This window comes from Apium graveolens, chromosome 5, assembly GCF_009905375.1.
Source record: "Apium graveolens cultivar Ventura chromosome 5, ASM990537v1, whole genome shotgun sequence".
Classification (NCBI taxonomy): domain Eukaryota; kingdom Viridiplantae; phylum Streptophyta; class Magnoliopsida; order Apiales; family Apiaceae; genus Apium; species Apium graveolens.
Genome location: NC_133651.1, coordinates 231,542,397 through 231,561,121, shown reverse-complemented (window position 1 = coordinate 231,561,121; position 18,725 = coordinate 231,542,397). Strand labels below are relative to the sequence as shown.

The 18,725-nt window shown below is 33.7% G+C and overlaps 1 protein-coding gene across 1 annotated transcript; it reads right to left on the bottom strand.

The window, feature by feature from the left end:
* Nucleotides 1-957: 957 nt before the first annotated feature.
* Nucleotides 958-11,726, bottom strand: LOC141724932 (chaperone protein dnaJ 15-like). Its single transcript, XM_074527250.1, has 11 exons — nucleotides 11,359-11,726; nucleotides 10,625-10,748; nucleotides 7,028-7,110; nucleotides 6,847-6,958; nucleotides 6,665-6,769; nucleotides 6,478-6,528; nucleotides 2,563-2,652; nucleotides 2,363-2,471; nucleotides 2,124-2,272; nucleotides 1,983-2,036; nucleotides 958-1,512 (listed from the first exon to the last, which is right to left on the bottom strand). Exons 1-11 carry the CDS (start codon nucleotides 11,487-11,489, stop codon nucleotides 1,270-1,272), a joined length of 1,251 nt encoding a protein of 416 aa, XP_074383351.1. The 5' UTR covers nucleotides 11,490-11,726; the 3' UTR covers nucleotides 958-1,269.
* Between the last annotated feature and the right edge of the window lie 6,999 nt (nucleotides 11,727-18,725).

Genomic DNA, 18,725 nt, shown 5'->3' with positions numbered 1-18,725 from the left:
AGTGTTCACATATAAATTCAAACAAAGGGATACAAAAATTTGAATATGTGTTCACTTACATATTTTCTAAAATGAAAATTAGAAAAATGGAAAATACGATTTTCTGATTTATAATTAGGAATAAAAAAAGCTTGGAAAATTGTTTTCTAATCTAAGAATACAGAAAACACCCACGTATATCTTAAACCATGTTTACCACTTCTAACCCTAATATACACACATTCACTATCACTATATATTAATATATTGCTTTTTATGAATCATACATGAATAATGAATATTATTAATCGTAATACGATTAATATTAAAAATATTAATATATTTGTTTTAAAATAAAGACAAAACAAACTCATATAAAATTTAAATTTTTTATATTAATGAATTAATCAAAAATAAATTGTTAATATAATAATACATAAAAGTTGATATATAATACAAATATTGAAAATTATATAAATATAATTTAAAAATTTAATTACAACTTTTCATAATATATTTTTTGTTGACAATAATATTATTTACAATTGTTAATTGATTATATAAAAGAATTATATATTTCAAATTGAGAAGTGTTCATGTATATTTTATACTTTTTGTTTAAATTAATTTGGAACATATTTTCTCATTTTCAATAGTTTTCTTAGAAATAGAAAAGTGAGAAAATTTTAGAAAATTGAAAAAAGGAAAACTGAAAAAAAAATCTATAAATAAACGGCCCCTTAAACTCTAGTTCGTAAATCTCATTAAAATATAATTATTTAAAAAAAAATGAAATAAATAGAGTTGCTCATATGTACATTTTTAAAGAAATGTGTCTGAGCAGAAATCACTCTAACTATGTTGTATGACTTTGAGAATAAACATGAAAACGATAGCAAATTACTAACACCTCAACATATTTAGGGAGATTGCACTTCTCATTACAATGGCCAAAATATCTATTCAGCTGTATAAAAGTTACATTAATTGATTATATTTAATCTACAGTTAAAATCTAAAAAATAAGAACAAAAATTCCATAAAAAGATACAAGATCTAAGAAAAGAAATATAATAACAAAACTTAACTTTCCCCCATGCTTCACATTCAAGAACTAGGAAAGATAGCAAGCCTGTGGAAGCTCCCCAAGGAAAAAAAACAAATCATACTGACACAAGCCAAAGGGCTTGCTGGCAGTAAACCAATAACCCAATAATGTGAGCCCAAGAACTGAATGGAATTCCAGTCCTTTGAATAATCAATACAGCGACTATTAACAATTAAGTCATTTCAAGCACTTCTTTTATCTGCGGAACCTTTTAGGTTAAAGTTTAGCCACCTCTTCTTGGAAGATTTATCTTTCCCGTCTGAGCTACCATCTTCTCCAGGGCTGTCAGCCTTACCGTCTTCAGAAGGAATTTTACTACTATTTCCATTGCTAACACCTGAGGTATCCCCGTTTGTTTGGATGGTCGGCTTACTTACCGTGAATGAAGAATGTATGTTGTCTCGTTGTTTCAATAGCTCATCCACCTGAATTGCAAGCACAACAATAATTAAACTATAACCATACAAGGAGAACCTGGGCCACCAATGTCCACCAATGTCTAGCATAATTAAGGAGAAGCTTTAAACACACACACATATATAGATTGTTATGACAGAAGATGACATTAGAGCAACTTTTCCAGAACAAATAACACAACATATGACCAAAGCATAGTCCACAACTATAAGTCGTTAAGAGAGCAAAGCAGAAGTGGAATTCGGACATGATTCCATATACAGTAGACAGCACAAACATGGTGCAACCAAATTGAAATTCATGATAGTAAGGAGCAAAAATAACTATCTTCTTCAAAGTTAAGATGTCCAGAATGTGTTTGCATCATTTACTTGGTGTTTCTTATTGTTTGAGCTATCGGTTTGCAATTAACCTGTTGAATCTTTATACTTGTACAAGGTTGAGAAAAGATTACAGCGACTATGGGTAGAGAGCTTACTGTTTGCTTCTCCTGGCTATATCTGTTGGTCACTTCTTGGAAATGTGCCAATGCCTACAAATTGTAAAACTAGGAATAAGTCATCAACAAGTTTATATTGCAGGATATATACCACTAGTAGAGCAAAACTAAATTTATTACCTTTCTGTATTCAGTCTCGAACTGACGAAGCTCGGTTCTCTTCCTTAAGATCTGAGCTTCAATATCTTTGAGCTTATCTGTTGTATCTTCATATGATTTTGCGCATAAAGCTTCAATTGTGTAGGAAGCAGTTTTAAAGAAGTTATCTCCTGCAAAAATTAAGTTACAATATTAATTTCTTTTAATAGTAGGCTTGCTAGATGATTATCCTTAGAACAAGAAGGCTGAAGCTTCCAAACCATAAACTGCGAACACATGGGTGCCAGCTTTTAGTTCTGAGACCTCACAAGGTTGTAGCCCTTCCAACCTTTTAAAAAAAGCAGCTTCAGGGTCCTTGGCCATTGCCAACTACATTACCATATATGACATCGTAAGATGATAGGCTGTATAATTCAGGTCTTTTAGAATAAAAATGCATATGGCAGTGTAATTTACATACCGCATTTACAGTTGAATCCATCTTGTATACTTGAAAATGTAAAAAATACATCCCGACAGATGTCACTTTGCCAGCCTTTTCACTATCTTCCTGCATGGACGTAGAATAGCAGATACTGTTGATGCACAGAGTATAAACCAAGGAAAAGGGACATACTGAATATGACTATAAAAATAATCCGCTAGAAGACTCATAGTATGCTACCAATCTACAAATATTTAAACATCTATAAGTATATATATATATATATATATACTATGATCCTGCTGATCTACTACTGATGAATTTGGAGATATTTTATTGATTTATTTAATCTTTTTAAATATTTTAAAAATAGATACTAGACATACAATCATCAATCTGTATGTAGTTAATGCTGCCGAGAACAAATTTACCATATATTTTAGTATCTGGACAACATATGAGCAGAAGTAATCAAATAGTGTATTAGTGTGACACTGTAATGATGATGTAAGCAAGTTACCACGAATTTGTATTCCCAAAGTAATCAAATAGTGTATTAGTGTGACACTGTTATGATGATGTGAGCAAGTTACCAAGAATTTGTATTCCCGAGATTTATAAATCTATGATTTTAGTACTTTCTACATCGACAGTCGACAGTCGACACTGATCCATTAAAAGCCAGTTTGTTTGTTCCAATATGAAATATGTTTTATTTTGCTTTCATTGCCCATACAACACCCCTATCTTCAATAACTATCTACCTAATCTACATTTTTTACATGCATCCTTGATAACTAAATTATAAATGTATTACAAAAGTTTGGTACAAACTCTAGCTTCTTAAGCACATTGTCGGCCTTATAATTTATCTAGAATGTTATGCAACATTGCAACCAAAAAGGGTGTGGACGCTAAAAAAATGCCCTTGGCCCCCATGATAGGTCATGGCCCCCATGATAGGTCATGGCCCCCAGGCACCGCAATACCTGACATCCACCCATGATCAAACATTATTTTTGGGGGGCTTAATAATATTTAAATGTAGGACAGATTTATGATTAGGGGTTGAAAAGGGGAACCTTTTTCTTCAGAGAATAAGTAGTCACAAAAAATCCTCGGATATATACAAAAATATCAACTCCCTAATCAGATATATTCACATTAGTTTAAAAGACCAAGAATTTGTATTCCCATCAGTGTTCTAAAAAGCTGAAATCGGGATTGTTCGGTGGAGGGACCTTTCAGTGATCTAGGAAGCATGGGTGCGGGTGCGGTGGTGCGCGGTGCGGGGATACGAGAATTCGGCAAATTCAAAAATATGGGGATTCGGGTGCGGCGGGATACGGCAAATATTTAAAATAATATTTATATATATACTATAAATATAGTCAAAGAGTGACATTTTAATTAAATAAAGTAGTTAAATAAGTAAGTTCATTATCCTAAATAACCGAATACATTCTTAAATTATTTATTTGAAAAAGAATTATTTGATTATATTTAACGTATTATTATTTACTCAAATTTAACATATAGGAGTTCATTATTAATAAGAGCCAATTAAAGAAAAAATCAAATAAGTTTACAAAAAAAGAGTACTTGGGTCCAGAAAGACACAACACAATAGTCAAACACGCTGAGACAAGTTATACATACGTGACTATAAATACACGCTATACATATAAAAATGATAAACACAGATGGAAGATGAAGGTTGATAACAAATAACAAGGATTAGAAGATGGAGATGAAGACACGGTGATGATTAATTCGCCTCAGTAGTCTCTCCTCTCTTCCTAGTCTTTCAATTGGGTAACTAAAGTCAGTCCAAAAATTACAATATATGCCACTCCCGCACCCCAACCCGCACCTCCACGAATCTGATCTGTGAAATACGGCAATACGCCACGGTGGCGCACCCCGTGCGTTTCCCGCCGCACCCGAACTATCACGTGCGCAGTACGCCAGGGAGGTGCCGCACCCCTGCTTTCCAGTCAGTGATTAATCGGATAATCGGTGATTAATCGGATTGATTAATCGGAGCATTAATCGGAAGTAATTTATTTTATAAATAATAATAAATAATTCTATTTAAATGTCACTAACCTTCCATAAGATTTACAAAAATAAAACCACATATCATTAATTCAATATTGATGTTTAAATGGTAAAATTAACAAAAAAAACACCATCACTAGTACATAATTGATAGTTAAGTGATTTATACTAATTAATTACTTCTGACTACTCACTACTTGGTATTCAGAAAATTACTCACTATTTGGTATTCAGAAAATTACTCACATCGAGTGAGGGTAGGAAAAAACAATACAAATATGAAAGATGTATTCATTGTTGAATAAATTTAGAATACCTTAAGATTGTTAATCGATCAAGCAAGCGCGAGTTGAGTGTTGAGATTTGGGAATAATTCAGTTAAGGATTTGTGTAGAAGATTTAGGAATATAAGAATATACGATTGTTTCCGTATGTTCAGAGTCAATATATTAATATATTATTATTAATATTAATTATTAAATGTTAAATTTTAATTATTATTTTCAAAAAAATATTTTTTTTAAAAAAAAGAATTTTTTTTAATAATTTCAAATTTTGACCGATTCGACCGATTTTTGACCCGATTCGACCGATTCTTCCCGAACTGCCCGACTGTTGACCGATTTTCTAAAAAACCGTACTTTGACCCGATTAACGATTAATCGAGACGGAACCCGTCCGAACTCCGATTAATCGGTTAATCGGCCGATTTTTAGAACACTGATTCCCATTAGTTTAAATTTTAAAAATACCAAGAATTTGTATTCCCATTAGTTTTGTTACTTTGGACATTAACACAGATCCACAGTTCAAGTTTCAAGCACCAGTCACGCTGATCTTGTAGCGCCAAATTCAAAGTTCTCTGGATAAAGTTCACAGTCATTGTTTAAAGTTATAGCACACCATCAAGTTACTCAAAGAACAAAGAAAAAAATTGCAACTTTATTTTTCTCTACAACCAAAATAATCTAAGACCCTAAACTTTGGTACCATTCTTACTGGAGGCCTGCAACCATTTGGTTACCAAATACTTAAGTTTGCAGAATGGCACATCGTAATTCATTAACAGTCTGTTTGTTCCACCCCGGACTATGTTTTCATTTGCTTTCATTGCCCATACAACACCTCAATCTTCAATTACATATCTACCTAAACTGCATTTTTTATATACATCCTAGATAACTGAATCATAGCTGTATAACAACAGTTTGGTATAATGTATAAATTCTAGCTTCTTAAGCACATTGCCATGGCCTTCTAACTTCTCTAGAATGTTTTTCAATAAAAAATGGTGTGGACGATCAGAAAATGCCCTTGGCCCCCATAATAGCTCATGGCTCCCGCGCTGCATCACCTGGTGCCCACGACCAAATCTAATTTTTGTGTGGCTTAATAAGATCTTAATGTAAGACAGGTTAAAGATTAGGGGTTGAACAGGGGGGGGGGTAAAACCTTTTTCTTCAAAAGATCAAAAGTCACAAACAAATCCTCGGATTTATCCAATAATATCAACTTCCTAACCAGACATATTTCTTTGTTATGTTCTTTCCATAAATACTTCTTAGGTCGAGAAGCAAAATGGAACATACATTATTAGAATAGATACCAGAAGCAGTCGACTAGTAGATAATCATGCTTAAGTTTTCACATCAGCAGAACTATACAAAATACACACAAATATTGCTGTACTTACTAAGAGAGAGCCAAACAAGGCCTCAATATGATATTCCACATACTCATAATCTCGGCAAAGATAATGCAACCTTTTGTTTTTAAAAAATAAATTTCATTCAAAAAAAAATATCAAGAATACTTGAGGTAATTTAGAAGGCAAACTAGAAATAGTAACTTCATAACACTAGTTGGCAAAAAAGCAATTTATTCTAATACCTGTAGAGCCAACCCATAACCTCCAGTAGCATCTTGTTCAAAGTAAAGAAGCTGCAAAAGCACACTTACATAAATGTTGGCTAAAAAACATATATATACATCATCCAAGTATTTTCTTCGGATGCACTGGGTGGGTGTTAAGTAATCATTTCAAGACATAATAAAATCATTATGCGTGTCATTATACCTTGAATTTGCTCTGTGCAGCAGAAGTGACTCTGACTACAATTCCTGCCTCAGCTTGTTCCTCATTTATAGTAACACCAAAAAAGTGGGCACATTGCTTATCTACCTGCCCCACAACTTACAAAGTTAACTAGAAGAAAATATCTCAAGAGTGACCTAATCAAGCTGAAGTAAGTGGATTACCTTTCCACTTACTGATGATCCCAGCGGAAGGGGTCTGATTGTAACAGTTCCATTATATGCATCTTCAAGAACATTAGCAGAAATGGTGGTTTTAATAGGAATGCCCAGCTTGCTGTATAGAAATTCAGTGATTGATTAAGATACTCCCTGTTGAGATAACGCTAAATAACCATGAAGTTACCTGAATAATGCAGCAAACATGGTATTGACAGTCCCAAGATTAGATAAATCAATTTCCATATCCACGCCTTCAGCATCAATAGCCTATTGAAAATCATTGAGAAATCATAGATGAAAAGAAATTTGCAGTGTTGAGTACAATATAATTAAGAAACCATAATTCAAGCCTCAGAAACAATTAAACAGAAACAAGAATGTTCACGTCCTAAGACATAGAATCATTTATACATGAACAAATCACATGAAAAGTTATATATTGATAAATGCAATACAAGGAGTTCAATTAACATTAAACAATTCTCATCCATTAGTAATGTATGATAGGAAGATATTTCTGAATGTTGATGCTCATAAATTTCGAGTCCAGAGGTACAGATATGAAACGTGAAATAATGGAAGTAGGAACAAGACACTTCTAGTGTAGCAATTTATCCCATTAGAGTGATTCAACTTTGGTAAAGTGGACAAAAAGCGTAGAAGTATATTGAATGAGAACTTCACATAACCACATGATAATGGAAGGAAATTATTGTAATAATTTACAAATATGAAGAAGCCTAAAGGCCACTACTTGTGTTCCTCCTTCCATATCTAGAGCATCCAAAACTTAAAAAGAGGTGGTTAAAGAACTAACAATATCTTATTTATACAACACAGCATAGAAGTATGAATATAGAATCAAAGTAAGAGTAATAAAAGAAAATCACCAAAAAAAAAGACAAATATGAACTGCGTTGGGTTCTGATTCACGATCCCAAAGCAACCGCTAGTTTATACCTCTATCAACCCCCAAAATTTTTTTCTTTGTTCAGTTCCATAGTAGAATTACAGTTATCTAAGATAACTATCTTCTGGCTGCACACTACTATTTCGCATTAGAGCGGGAGATACAAGTTTCCAGGCTTGCACAAGTTTCATAAAGTATAAAATTACTGCAAAGTGCCATAAATTTGTTTATAATTTGAAAACTAGGTTATACGCGCATTGCCATCATGGTTGTTATTTCTTAGGTCATTGACTAGTCACCAACTAGAGTCAGAAAATTGCAATCGACTCAACTAAGCGACTGGGTTTATAGAGGAAAGTCAGTTGCCACTATGAAGCAAGGACACGGGTGCGTTAGTGCGAGTGCGTAGTACTGGGATACGGGAATTCGACAAATATAAAAATATGGGGATACGGGTGCGGGGGGACACGGGAAAAATAAACAAAAAATTCATATATACTTTATGTTAAACATATTAAAACTTACTAACAAAACCAAAAATTGCATGAAAATTGAATCAAATGCATCATTTATTAATCTAAAACACAAAAATACAAGTAAATTTTTTTAGTTTATGTAAAAAAACATACGATAATCAATACTTTTGTAGTAACTAATTGACATGGATACTTAATTTTGTAAATTTAGTTTGCTAAAATAGATTTTAACTACAATTTCTAAAGATAAATTTTTTTTATTAGTATCACAGAAGAATCCGTGTGTCCGATACGGGGATACGTGTGTCCGAGAATCCGACACGGGGACTCGGCAGCGACCCAAGTGTCCCTGCTTCTTCCAACTTGATCGATTACTCGACTGGTTGACTACCCAATAGCTAAGGGCAGTGATTGGGTCAACAACTGATCCAAATTTGAATTGGGTAAAGAAACACAAAACTGTTGTGTTTTAGCCTCTCTATCAGTTGATCTAACCCTATTTGGAACAGCTGAGAACAAAAAAGTTCACGTACCTTGAGTCTAAGATGAAGAGTTGGAGCTTGAGAGTAGTATATGCAAGGGCAAATGAAGATTTGACATTTGATTCCATTTTATTTGTGTCGTTTATTAGGCATAGGCGCATAGCACTAGATTTAAAATTTATGATGGAATCTTTGTCGAATATATGTTAACTTCAGGGATAAATTTGTTACATCATCTAATAATCAGGTCATTTTGTTTTATATTCAATGTCATCAGATGCATATATATATTTATGTGTGTGTGTGTGTGTTTATTAAGCGACTAGCTGAGAACTAGCTGAGAACTAGGCAACGACTCCAATGTACCCTGGCCTCAACGCCCTCGACTAACCAACATAACAACCATGATTACCACAGGCCCGGCATTTAGCCGGTGCAAACAGCTCCTCTGCACAGGGCTCTATTCAAGGGCCCCAAAATTTACATAAATACTATAATAAAAATAATATCTATTTTCAATATTTGTCTTAAACTATATATTGTAATTCAGTTCATAATATATATATAACAGTTTTGTTTACTTAAATTATGTAATATTTTAATAGTACTTTTTATTTTATTTGAACATAACTGATTTATTCTATATTTTACATTATAATATAATTAGCACAAATAAAATATACATATAATCAAATAATGAAAACGTAAAAAGTCTCACAGGTCCTGACAAAAAAAATCTAGCAGGTTTTTTTTCAAAAATAGTTGGTCCTAATAGATCCGTTTCTAAAATATGTTTTACCTTATGGATATTTGAGATGATAAATTGATACTTTAAATAGCTCTACTTATTTAATATTGTAAATCTATATTTAGTACCATACAATATATTTGAGAAAAAAGCAATACTGAGTACAATATTTTAACGAGTTCAGGGGCCCCATTTGTGATATTTTGAACAGGGCCTCTCCTTTGTTCGAGCCGGGTCTGGACTGCCATCTATTCATTTTTACTCGGGAGTTAGTCTTAGAAGGAATGGAAATCTCTAATGCGAGTGGTACGTATTCCAACGGGAGTATGTTCCAAAGAAACTCCCCAACATTTGGCAATATCAGATGTTGTCTCTATTTAATGTACTTCGTTTCAAATGAATCAGATTTCTTTTTTGTTTATAAAAACAAAATAATTTGATTTATACAAAAAGGTAAATGTGCTTTATTTGATTATAGATTGGTAAAATTCAAAGCAATAAAACATATTTAATCTATTTCAAATCGCCCGAGCATCTATTAGCAATCACTATGGTCTATGAGTGCTAATTTCGAGCCATAAATAAAAAAGCCGCCACTTTAGGTATGTGAGGGTAATTGAAGATATTATGCATAATTGACTATAAATTAATACTTAAATGACTAGCATAATAACATATACCCTTTAAAACCTTCTCCGTATAGTTGCAGATACAATCTAAGTATTAATGATTTACATTCATATAAATATGTGTGTGTGTGTATGTATATGAGAGAGAGAGAGAGAGGGAGAGAGAGAGTTATATGTTATAGTCCTATAACAGGTGTTGCGATCTTCATCCATCTTGTAGACCATGGGATTGTTACATAGGTTTTTTTAGCATAGCAAACAAACTATTACTTACATCTAAAATTCATTTTGTTTATATACAAGAATACCCATTTTTCACCTGTCCCGTAACATAGTCTATGTTTGTTTGTGTAACTGAATCAACTTAACATATTCTACTACCCCCAACTTGTTGAGGTAGGTTCAAATTTAAATCCCGCATGCATGAGCACGTATACAAAACATTGATAATGCATAAAGAAAATACAATCATTAGACCAAGTTCGTCAATTCTAAAAATAATTTTGCAAATGTAGTAGTTCTACAAGGATAACTACCTCGAATCCAGCATTGTCATATTGCCTTCTTTTCTCAGGATCAGATAAAATACTGTAAGAATAGGCAACCTCCTTGAAAAGTTCCGAAGCTTCAGGATTATTGATGTTCTTGTCAGGATGATACCTGTACAACAAAAAAAAAAAAGTCTCATTGCTACCATGTCATAGTCGCTAATACAATCAGAAAGGTCAGAAAGGGAGAAGCTGCAATTGCAAACTATACTGTCAATTTAGTTGATAAAAATTACTACAAATGTCACAGAAAAAATCGGAGCCATAGCGGAATTCACTAGCATAAATACATTTAGACAAACATCCAACTCATGAGCACATAAAGTCCGCTACAATAGCGTTCAAATTTCAGAAAACGCGGTTGAATTTAAAACCAGACATCAGTTACGCATATTTAATCAAACCATTACATATGGACCACCAAGAAAGCAACAATTCTTATCGAAATATGTTTCTTTGCTTCATCCAATTCTAGCAACCTTAAAATCCTAGAGTAAACATCAAAATTTCTAACTTCTCGAAAATCAAACTTTCATAACAGATATTAGTTTAAACATACTATATCACATAGAGTCCGTCTGCTTTGTTAATTAAAACAAACAAAAGTTAAATTTCATAAAAAAAGATAAAAGCAAGAAAATCACAAAACCTAAAATGAGTTTAGAAAGTGTAATAAGGAATTATAATTTAAAACATTAAAAAGAGAAAGAATAAATATATACTTTAAAGCAAGCTTTCTATAAGCAGATTTGATATCTTGATCAGAAGCTTGTTTGGACAAGTTCAACACCTCGTACGGGTCACGCCGAAGCACCGGTGCGGAGGACCCCACAGTCGTCTTCGTACTTCCCATCAATATCTATCGCAATTTTCAAATTTAATAGTAATATATTTTGGGAAAATGATACCGATGTTTAGTTCAAGAAAATTGGAGTTTTGAAAACCAAAGAAACGAATTTGAATCCCCCTAATAAAAAAAGGAAGAGATTGAATATGTATGTATGTATCAAGGTTGTAAAACGAGGATTAGTAAAAGAGAAAGTATCGCAATCTATTTGTACTTCTCCGTTTTCATATTCAACTTCTTATTGTTGCTTTGTCCGGGGAATATTATTATAGAGTAAAGTTCTATGGATCCTCGGAGTCCATATATGTTCTGCAAGTAAAATATAGCTTAAAATATTGCAAAATATATTATTTTTCGACAAACATCACTATTCTATCAAAAATCTCGTAGATTGCATACATTTTACAAGCAGAACATTGCAAAAATATATATTCTACAAAACATGTTTAGTTTGCTGAACATAAATGTTCATGTTGCAGAACATATTGCAGAACATACATATTGTACCGTAAATATATGAGATTTGCATGATTTTGTTGAAGTTATGCTATTTGTGTAACATGTTTTGCAAAATAACACGTTTTACAATATATTTTATTTGCAGAACGTAGATGGACTCCGAGGACTCCGATAAAAAGGTGGACTCCATAGAACTCAGCCCTATTATTATAATCTTTTTACAAATATTTTTATGCTAATTTAAATTTTGAATTAACTTAAAAGAAATCAATTTTTATATATCGTACGCAATCTTACCATAGTCCAAAAAATGAAGAGACTATTTCTTCAAAAGACCTCTAGTTCGTGTGTGCACAAATATGTGTATCCTAGATATAAAATGATAAACAATGAATAATAAAAGTAGTGAGACAATACATCAGTCATGTTTCACATGAGACTTACCTATGCCGTAAAAATCTTCGCTCAGATTAACTAAAACCTTTTTCTCCTAGATTTGGAGGTCGATAGTGACTGGCGTAAGTTCCTTTTATTTCTCATATTACACTCATTTTGATGCCCCAAAGTGATCACGCTTCAAACTAAATTCTTTGACTTTACCACATACCTGTAAAAAAAACTGAAACAGAACACAACGCATCTACCGTATCGTACAATTGGTCATATGGCTATAAAACGTGAAATTTTAGCACCTACACAAGCAATTAAAAGACTATTAATGACGATGAAAATAAACTACCAAGCTTAGTAGGTATAAGTATTAAACAAAGAAAATTATTAAAATAAGTATACTAAATTACATGCTACGTATGCAAACTACGAAAGTCAAAACTAATCTGCCACCCAAATCTGACTACCAAGATCTCTTATCCGAGGTCAGGTCATCTATGAGTTTAGGACCCTCAAATCCAGCGTGAGTCCGCATTGACCTCCTTTTCCTTTCCGATCCCGATACCACTAAATCCTCCACCCTATGCACTGGAATAGATACCCTTCTTCTCCGGATATGACCAAACCAACGCAACCGACCTTCTCTCACTTTTTCTGCGATAGGCGCAACTCATAATTGATTCCGGAAAAAACCAATTAACAATCTATTCAACATGGTACTTGTCCACTAATCCACTTTAACATTCGCATTTCCGCTACCTCGAACCTATATTCTTGAGCCTTTTTAATGTCCAGCACTCTGACCTGTATAAAAAAGCTGGTCTAATTGTTACCCTGTAAAAAAATTTTTTTGCTGTTAAAGGAACCTTCTTATCACACAATACTCTTGTAGCAGCCTCCATTTTAGCCATCCTGATTTGATACGATGGATAACATCCGCATCTATTCCCCTTCTTTATGCAAAACGGAACCCAAATACCTGAAATTGTCTTTGGGGGCAATACCCGATCGCCCATTAAGACATTTATCCCCTTCTTATTGGGTTAATTACTGAAGTTACACCACAAATATTCAATCTTGGAACGACTAACACGCAATCCATTATACTCTAATGTAATTCTCCACGCTCTAATGTTGCATTGACTACAACCCTTGTCTCCTTAATTATGGCTACATCTATTAGGAATATGTTGTGAACTTGATGATAAGCTAAACAAAATACTTAGTTGATTTTATTTAGTAAAATTGTAGCTTTCAACGGATGATCACTTCAACATCCGTTGAAAAAGTAGCTTATGTAATAATAAGTTTAGTAGCACATTTCTGCATATTATAATGCCTTAGTGAAATAGATGTTGCAGAATGTTTAAGTCATATTGACTACTAGATTGATATGCAAGGTTGGTTAATTGTAAATATCAGATGCCTTGTAATTGAGTAAATGAAATTGAGTTAACTGCTAAGAAGAAAGTCTCAACGGATGTTAACAATGCTTCAACGAATGATCAACTAAAGCTTCAACGGATGATTCACAAAGTCTCTACGGATGATCAACCAAAGTTTTAACGGATGATCAACCATAGTCTCAACGGATGATCCAATGAAGATTTAACGGATGATCAAATTCAAAGTAGCAGTTGATAGTGACTTGAAAGTCACATGCGTTGATTGTATGCAAATAAAATGTGGCAGCCTATTTGCAGGGTTTAGAGAATAAAGAAGCACTTTCATTTCCATGCTAAACTGAAGATATACAAAGATGTTGGATAGAGAAATGAAGAAGCATGAAATTAGACTAGAAACATTTTGTCTTATTTGTTTGTCTTTTTATCATGTAATTTGGTGATATATAAACCAAGTGTAGCAAGTAGAAAATTATCCAAGTTAGTAAGCAATTACTAAAGAAATAGATAAAGATATATCTGTAAAAAAATTCTCTGTTCTTGTGAGTTCAACTTGTAAGCAGTTGTGTACAACATTGTAACACAGAGTTCTCTTATTAATATATATCTCTGGTGGAAAAGTTCAATCCACCAGAAAGTTTTTAAATACTTGTATTTGATTACTTTGTGTTTTGATTTCTTCAATACTTTCATTCTGCGCCTTATCTAAATCAAACATAATTATATATTCATAATAGAACTGTTCTTAAAATCAAAAAGTAGTCAAAATTACATTCAACCCCCCTTCTGTAATTCTTGTTTAGTTTGTTTGGGAATAACAGTTGGTATCAGAGCAAGCTCTTGAAGAATAAAGAGTTTAAAGATCACAACAACTAACAAGATGAGCAGAAAAGATGTTGGAGTAAAATTTTCATTTCTAGACAAAGACAACTATCACCATTGGAAGGTGAAGATGCACCTGCATCTCCCCTCTCAAGATGAAGAATAAGTGGACTACATTGAAAAAGGTCTACATGTCCCTATGAGAGCTGCTACAGGAATGAGCCATCCATCCCAAAGCCTAGAGCAGAATGGTCTGATCCAGATATTGAACAAATTCATAAGGATAAGAAGGTCATGAATATTTTGTTTAATGGTGTTGATGGTGACATGTTTGACATCATAAACTGCAAATCTGCTAAAGATGTCTGGGATACTTTTCAGGTTATATGTGATGGAACTGAACAGGGGAAAATAAAATACAACTCTTGATTCAGCAATATGAGCATTTTCATAATGAAGAAAGTGAGTCACTCACTGACATTTTCAGTAGATTATAAAAACTGCTGAATGCTCTAAAGTTGCATGGAAGAGTCTATCAAATAAATGACTCAAACCTCAAATTCCTTAGATCTCTACCAAAGGAATGGAAGCCTATGACAGTCTCACTAAGAAACTCTCAAGACTACAAAGAATTCACCTTGGACAGACTGTATGGGATTCTAAAGACCTATGAACTTGAAACAGAGCAAGATGAGAAGTTGGAGAAAGGAAGAAAGAAAAGAGGATCCATTACATTGGTTGCTGAGCAAGGAAAGGAGAAGGAGATAAAGGTTGAAGCTGTTGAATATGCACCAAACCCTAGAGTTTGTGAAGGCAAGGGAAAAGGGCTAGTAGCTGAACATGAAGACCATCTTAGTCAAGATGACATGGATGACATAGATGAGCATCTGGCTTTTCTATCCAGGAGGTTTGCCAAGCTCAAATTCAAGAAGAATTTTGGAGCAGCCAAGTCAAACAGAAACATGGTTGACAAGTCTAAATTCAAGTGTTTCAAGTGTGACTTGGCAGGTCATTTTGCTAGTGAATGCAGAAAGTCTGATCCTGGTAAAAAGAAGTTTGAGCCTGTTGATTATAAGCAGAAATATTTTGAGTTGCTCAAACAAAAGGAAAAGGCTTTCATCACACAGGAAAATGACTGGGCTGCAGATGGACTAGAAGAGGATGAAGATACAAGCTATGTCAATCTAGCATTTATGGCCAAATCAGATGGAACAGAGGTCAGTTCATCCAGTAATCAGGTAATCTCCACTAATCTAGCACATTTATCTCAAGCTGAGTGTAATGATGCTATAAATGACATGTCTACTGAATTATATCATCTGCATGTTACACTCAAGTCTCTCATTAAAGAAAATACTAAACTTAAAGGGAACAATCTGTTTTTAAATGAAAGAAACAATGTGTTAGAAACTCAATTTGTTGAGTTTGAAAAACTGAAAATAGAGTGCAAGATTGCCAAAGATGAACTGACTGAATCCTTAAAGAAAGAGGATATTTTAAGAAAACAACTTGAATGAGAACATGAAGTAAGTAAAGCATGGAAATCATCTAGAGATGTCCATGCTCAAATTACTAAAGTTCAAGGTATAGAATCCTTCTGTGATGAAGCCTGGAAAAAGAGCAAGGAGAAACTAGATTCCAACTTGGTAGAAGGACTTTCAACGGATGTGGATTCAACGGATGATGAATGTTATCCGTCGAATGACCAAAAGAATAATCCGTAGAAAGACAAGGAATCACATCCTTTGAGTGAAAGAAAGCTAGTTAGTAAAGCCAAACTAGCTAAGCTAAATGAGAAATATGGATCAGTTTCTAAGAACTTTGTTCCAGGAGAAACAAGTCAAGTGAAACAGAACAAGAGAGTCAGTAGGGCATCTGTCTATTAAGAAATTGAATAACATATTAGAGAAAATTGAAGTGAAAATAGAGTTTAAAAAGAAAAACAATAGGAATGGGAAAGTAGGAATTAACAAACATAACAACTACACACCTGATAAATATGCACCAAGAAAAATATGTGTTAAGTGTGGTAGTGTAAATCATTTGTCTGTTAATTGTAAACTTGTTATGCCTGCTCCCATGTCTGCACCTCCTTCATTTCCCAGTATGCCTACAATGTCTGTAAATGTTATGCCTGCACATAATTTGAATCCACAGTATGCTAACATGCCATTTGCACAAAATCCTTACTATGTTGCATTTAGTATGCCACAAATCCCATTTAGCATGCCATAATGGAATAACATATTTACACAGGATATGCCTTTCCTTGTTAACCAGCCTGTGCATGATAATTTTGTAAAGATGAATGGTTTTAAGGGTTCTACTCAACTGACTAAGGATGAATTTCAAATGCCTAAGTCAAATGAGGACAAGCCAAAGAAACCTAAGAAAAAAGGCTAATAAAATAGGACCCAAGGAAACTTGGGTACCAAAATCAACTTGATTTGATTTTGTTGTGTGCAGGGAAACAGAAAGAATCTTTGGTATTTGAATAGTGGGTGCTCAAGGCACATAACTGGAGATTCTACCCTACTCACTGAGTTCAAGGAGAGAGCTGGCCCAAGTATTACTTTTGGAGATGACAGTAAGGGTTATAATGTGGGATATGGCTTGATTTCAAAGGATAATGTCATCATTGAGGAAGTTGCCCTAGTGGATGGACTCAAGCACAACTTGTTGAGTATCAGCCAGCTTTGTGATAAGGGCAACTCGGTAACATTTAATTTTGAAGCCTGTGTTGTGATTAAAAAGAAAAACAATAAAGTGGTTCTCACTGGTGTGAGGAAAGGAAATGTGTATTTAGCTGACTTCAACTCATTAAATGCAGAATTTGTCACTTGTCTATTTAGCAAGGCAAGTCAAGATGAAAGTTAGCTATGGCATAAGAAGCTGTCCCATTTTAACTTCAAGACTATGAATGAATTAGTCAGGAAAGATTCGGTAAGAGGTATTCCTCAAGTGGAATTCTCAAAGGATGGATTGTGTGATGTCTGTCAGAAAGGAACGCTGATCAAGGCATCATTCAGAAAGAAGCTTAATTCAATAATTGAAGAACTTTTGCAACTACTACACATGGATTTATTTGGACCACTCAATGTGTTGTCCATCTCAAGGAAAAGATATTGCCTAGTAATTGTGGATGATTTCTCAAAGTTCTCTTGGACATATTTTCTTAAATCCAAAGACGAAGCTAGTGAAATCATCATCAATCACATAAGGCAAGTCAACAATCATCCTGATTTCAAAGTAAGAAGAATCAAGAGTGACAATGGAACTGAGTTCAAGAATTCGGTGATGAGATTATTTTGTGAAGAAAATGGGATCATGCATGACAACAATGAGGCCTCTTCACCTAGAGCTAATCTACCACAAAAGAGAAAATGGACAAGAGATGACTCATTTGAACTAATCATTGGTGATGTATCTTCAAGGGTGCAAACAAGGAAAGAAACTCAAGAAGAATGTCTATATAGCAGCTTTCTATCTCAGGAAGAACCTAAAAAGGTAGAGGAAGCTCTATTGGATCCTGATTGGGTTTTAGCTATACAGGATGAGCTAAACCAATTTGAAAGGAATAAAGTTTGGAAACTGGTACCCAAGCGTAAATGAAAGAATTATATTGACACAAAGCGGGTATTCAGAAACAAGATGGATGAAAATGGCATAGTGGTCAGGAATAAAGCTAGATTGATTGCTAAGGGCTACTGTCAACAAGAAGGAATTGATTTTGATGAGATATTTGCTCCTGTTGCAAGACTTGAAGCTATCAAAATTTTCTTAGCCTACGCAGCCCATGCCAATTTCAAGGTCTATCAAATGGATGTCAAAAGTTCCTTTCTAAATGGAGATTTGGAGAAGGAAGTCTATGTCAGTCAGCCCCCTAGTTTTGAAGATCCAAATTTTCCAGAATATGTATACTATCTTTTGAAAGCACTTTATGGACTGAAGCAAGCACCTAGAGCCTGGTATGATACATTGTCAAAGTTTCTCTTAGAAAATCACTTCACAAGTGGTACTGTTGATAAAACTTTATTCTTTAGAAATGTTAATGGCTCTAGTATACTTGTTCAAATTTATGTAGATGACATTATATTTGGCTCTACATATGAAAAACTTTGCAAAAAGTTTTCCAAATTGATGCAAAGTAAATATGAAATGAGCATGA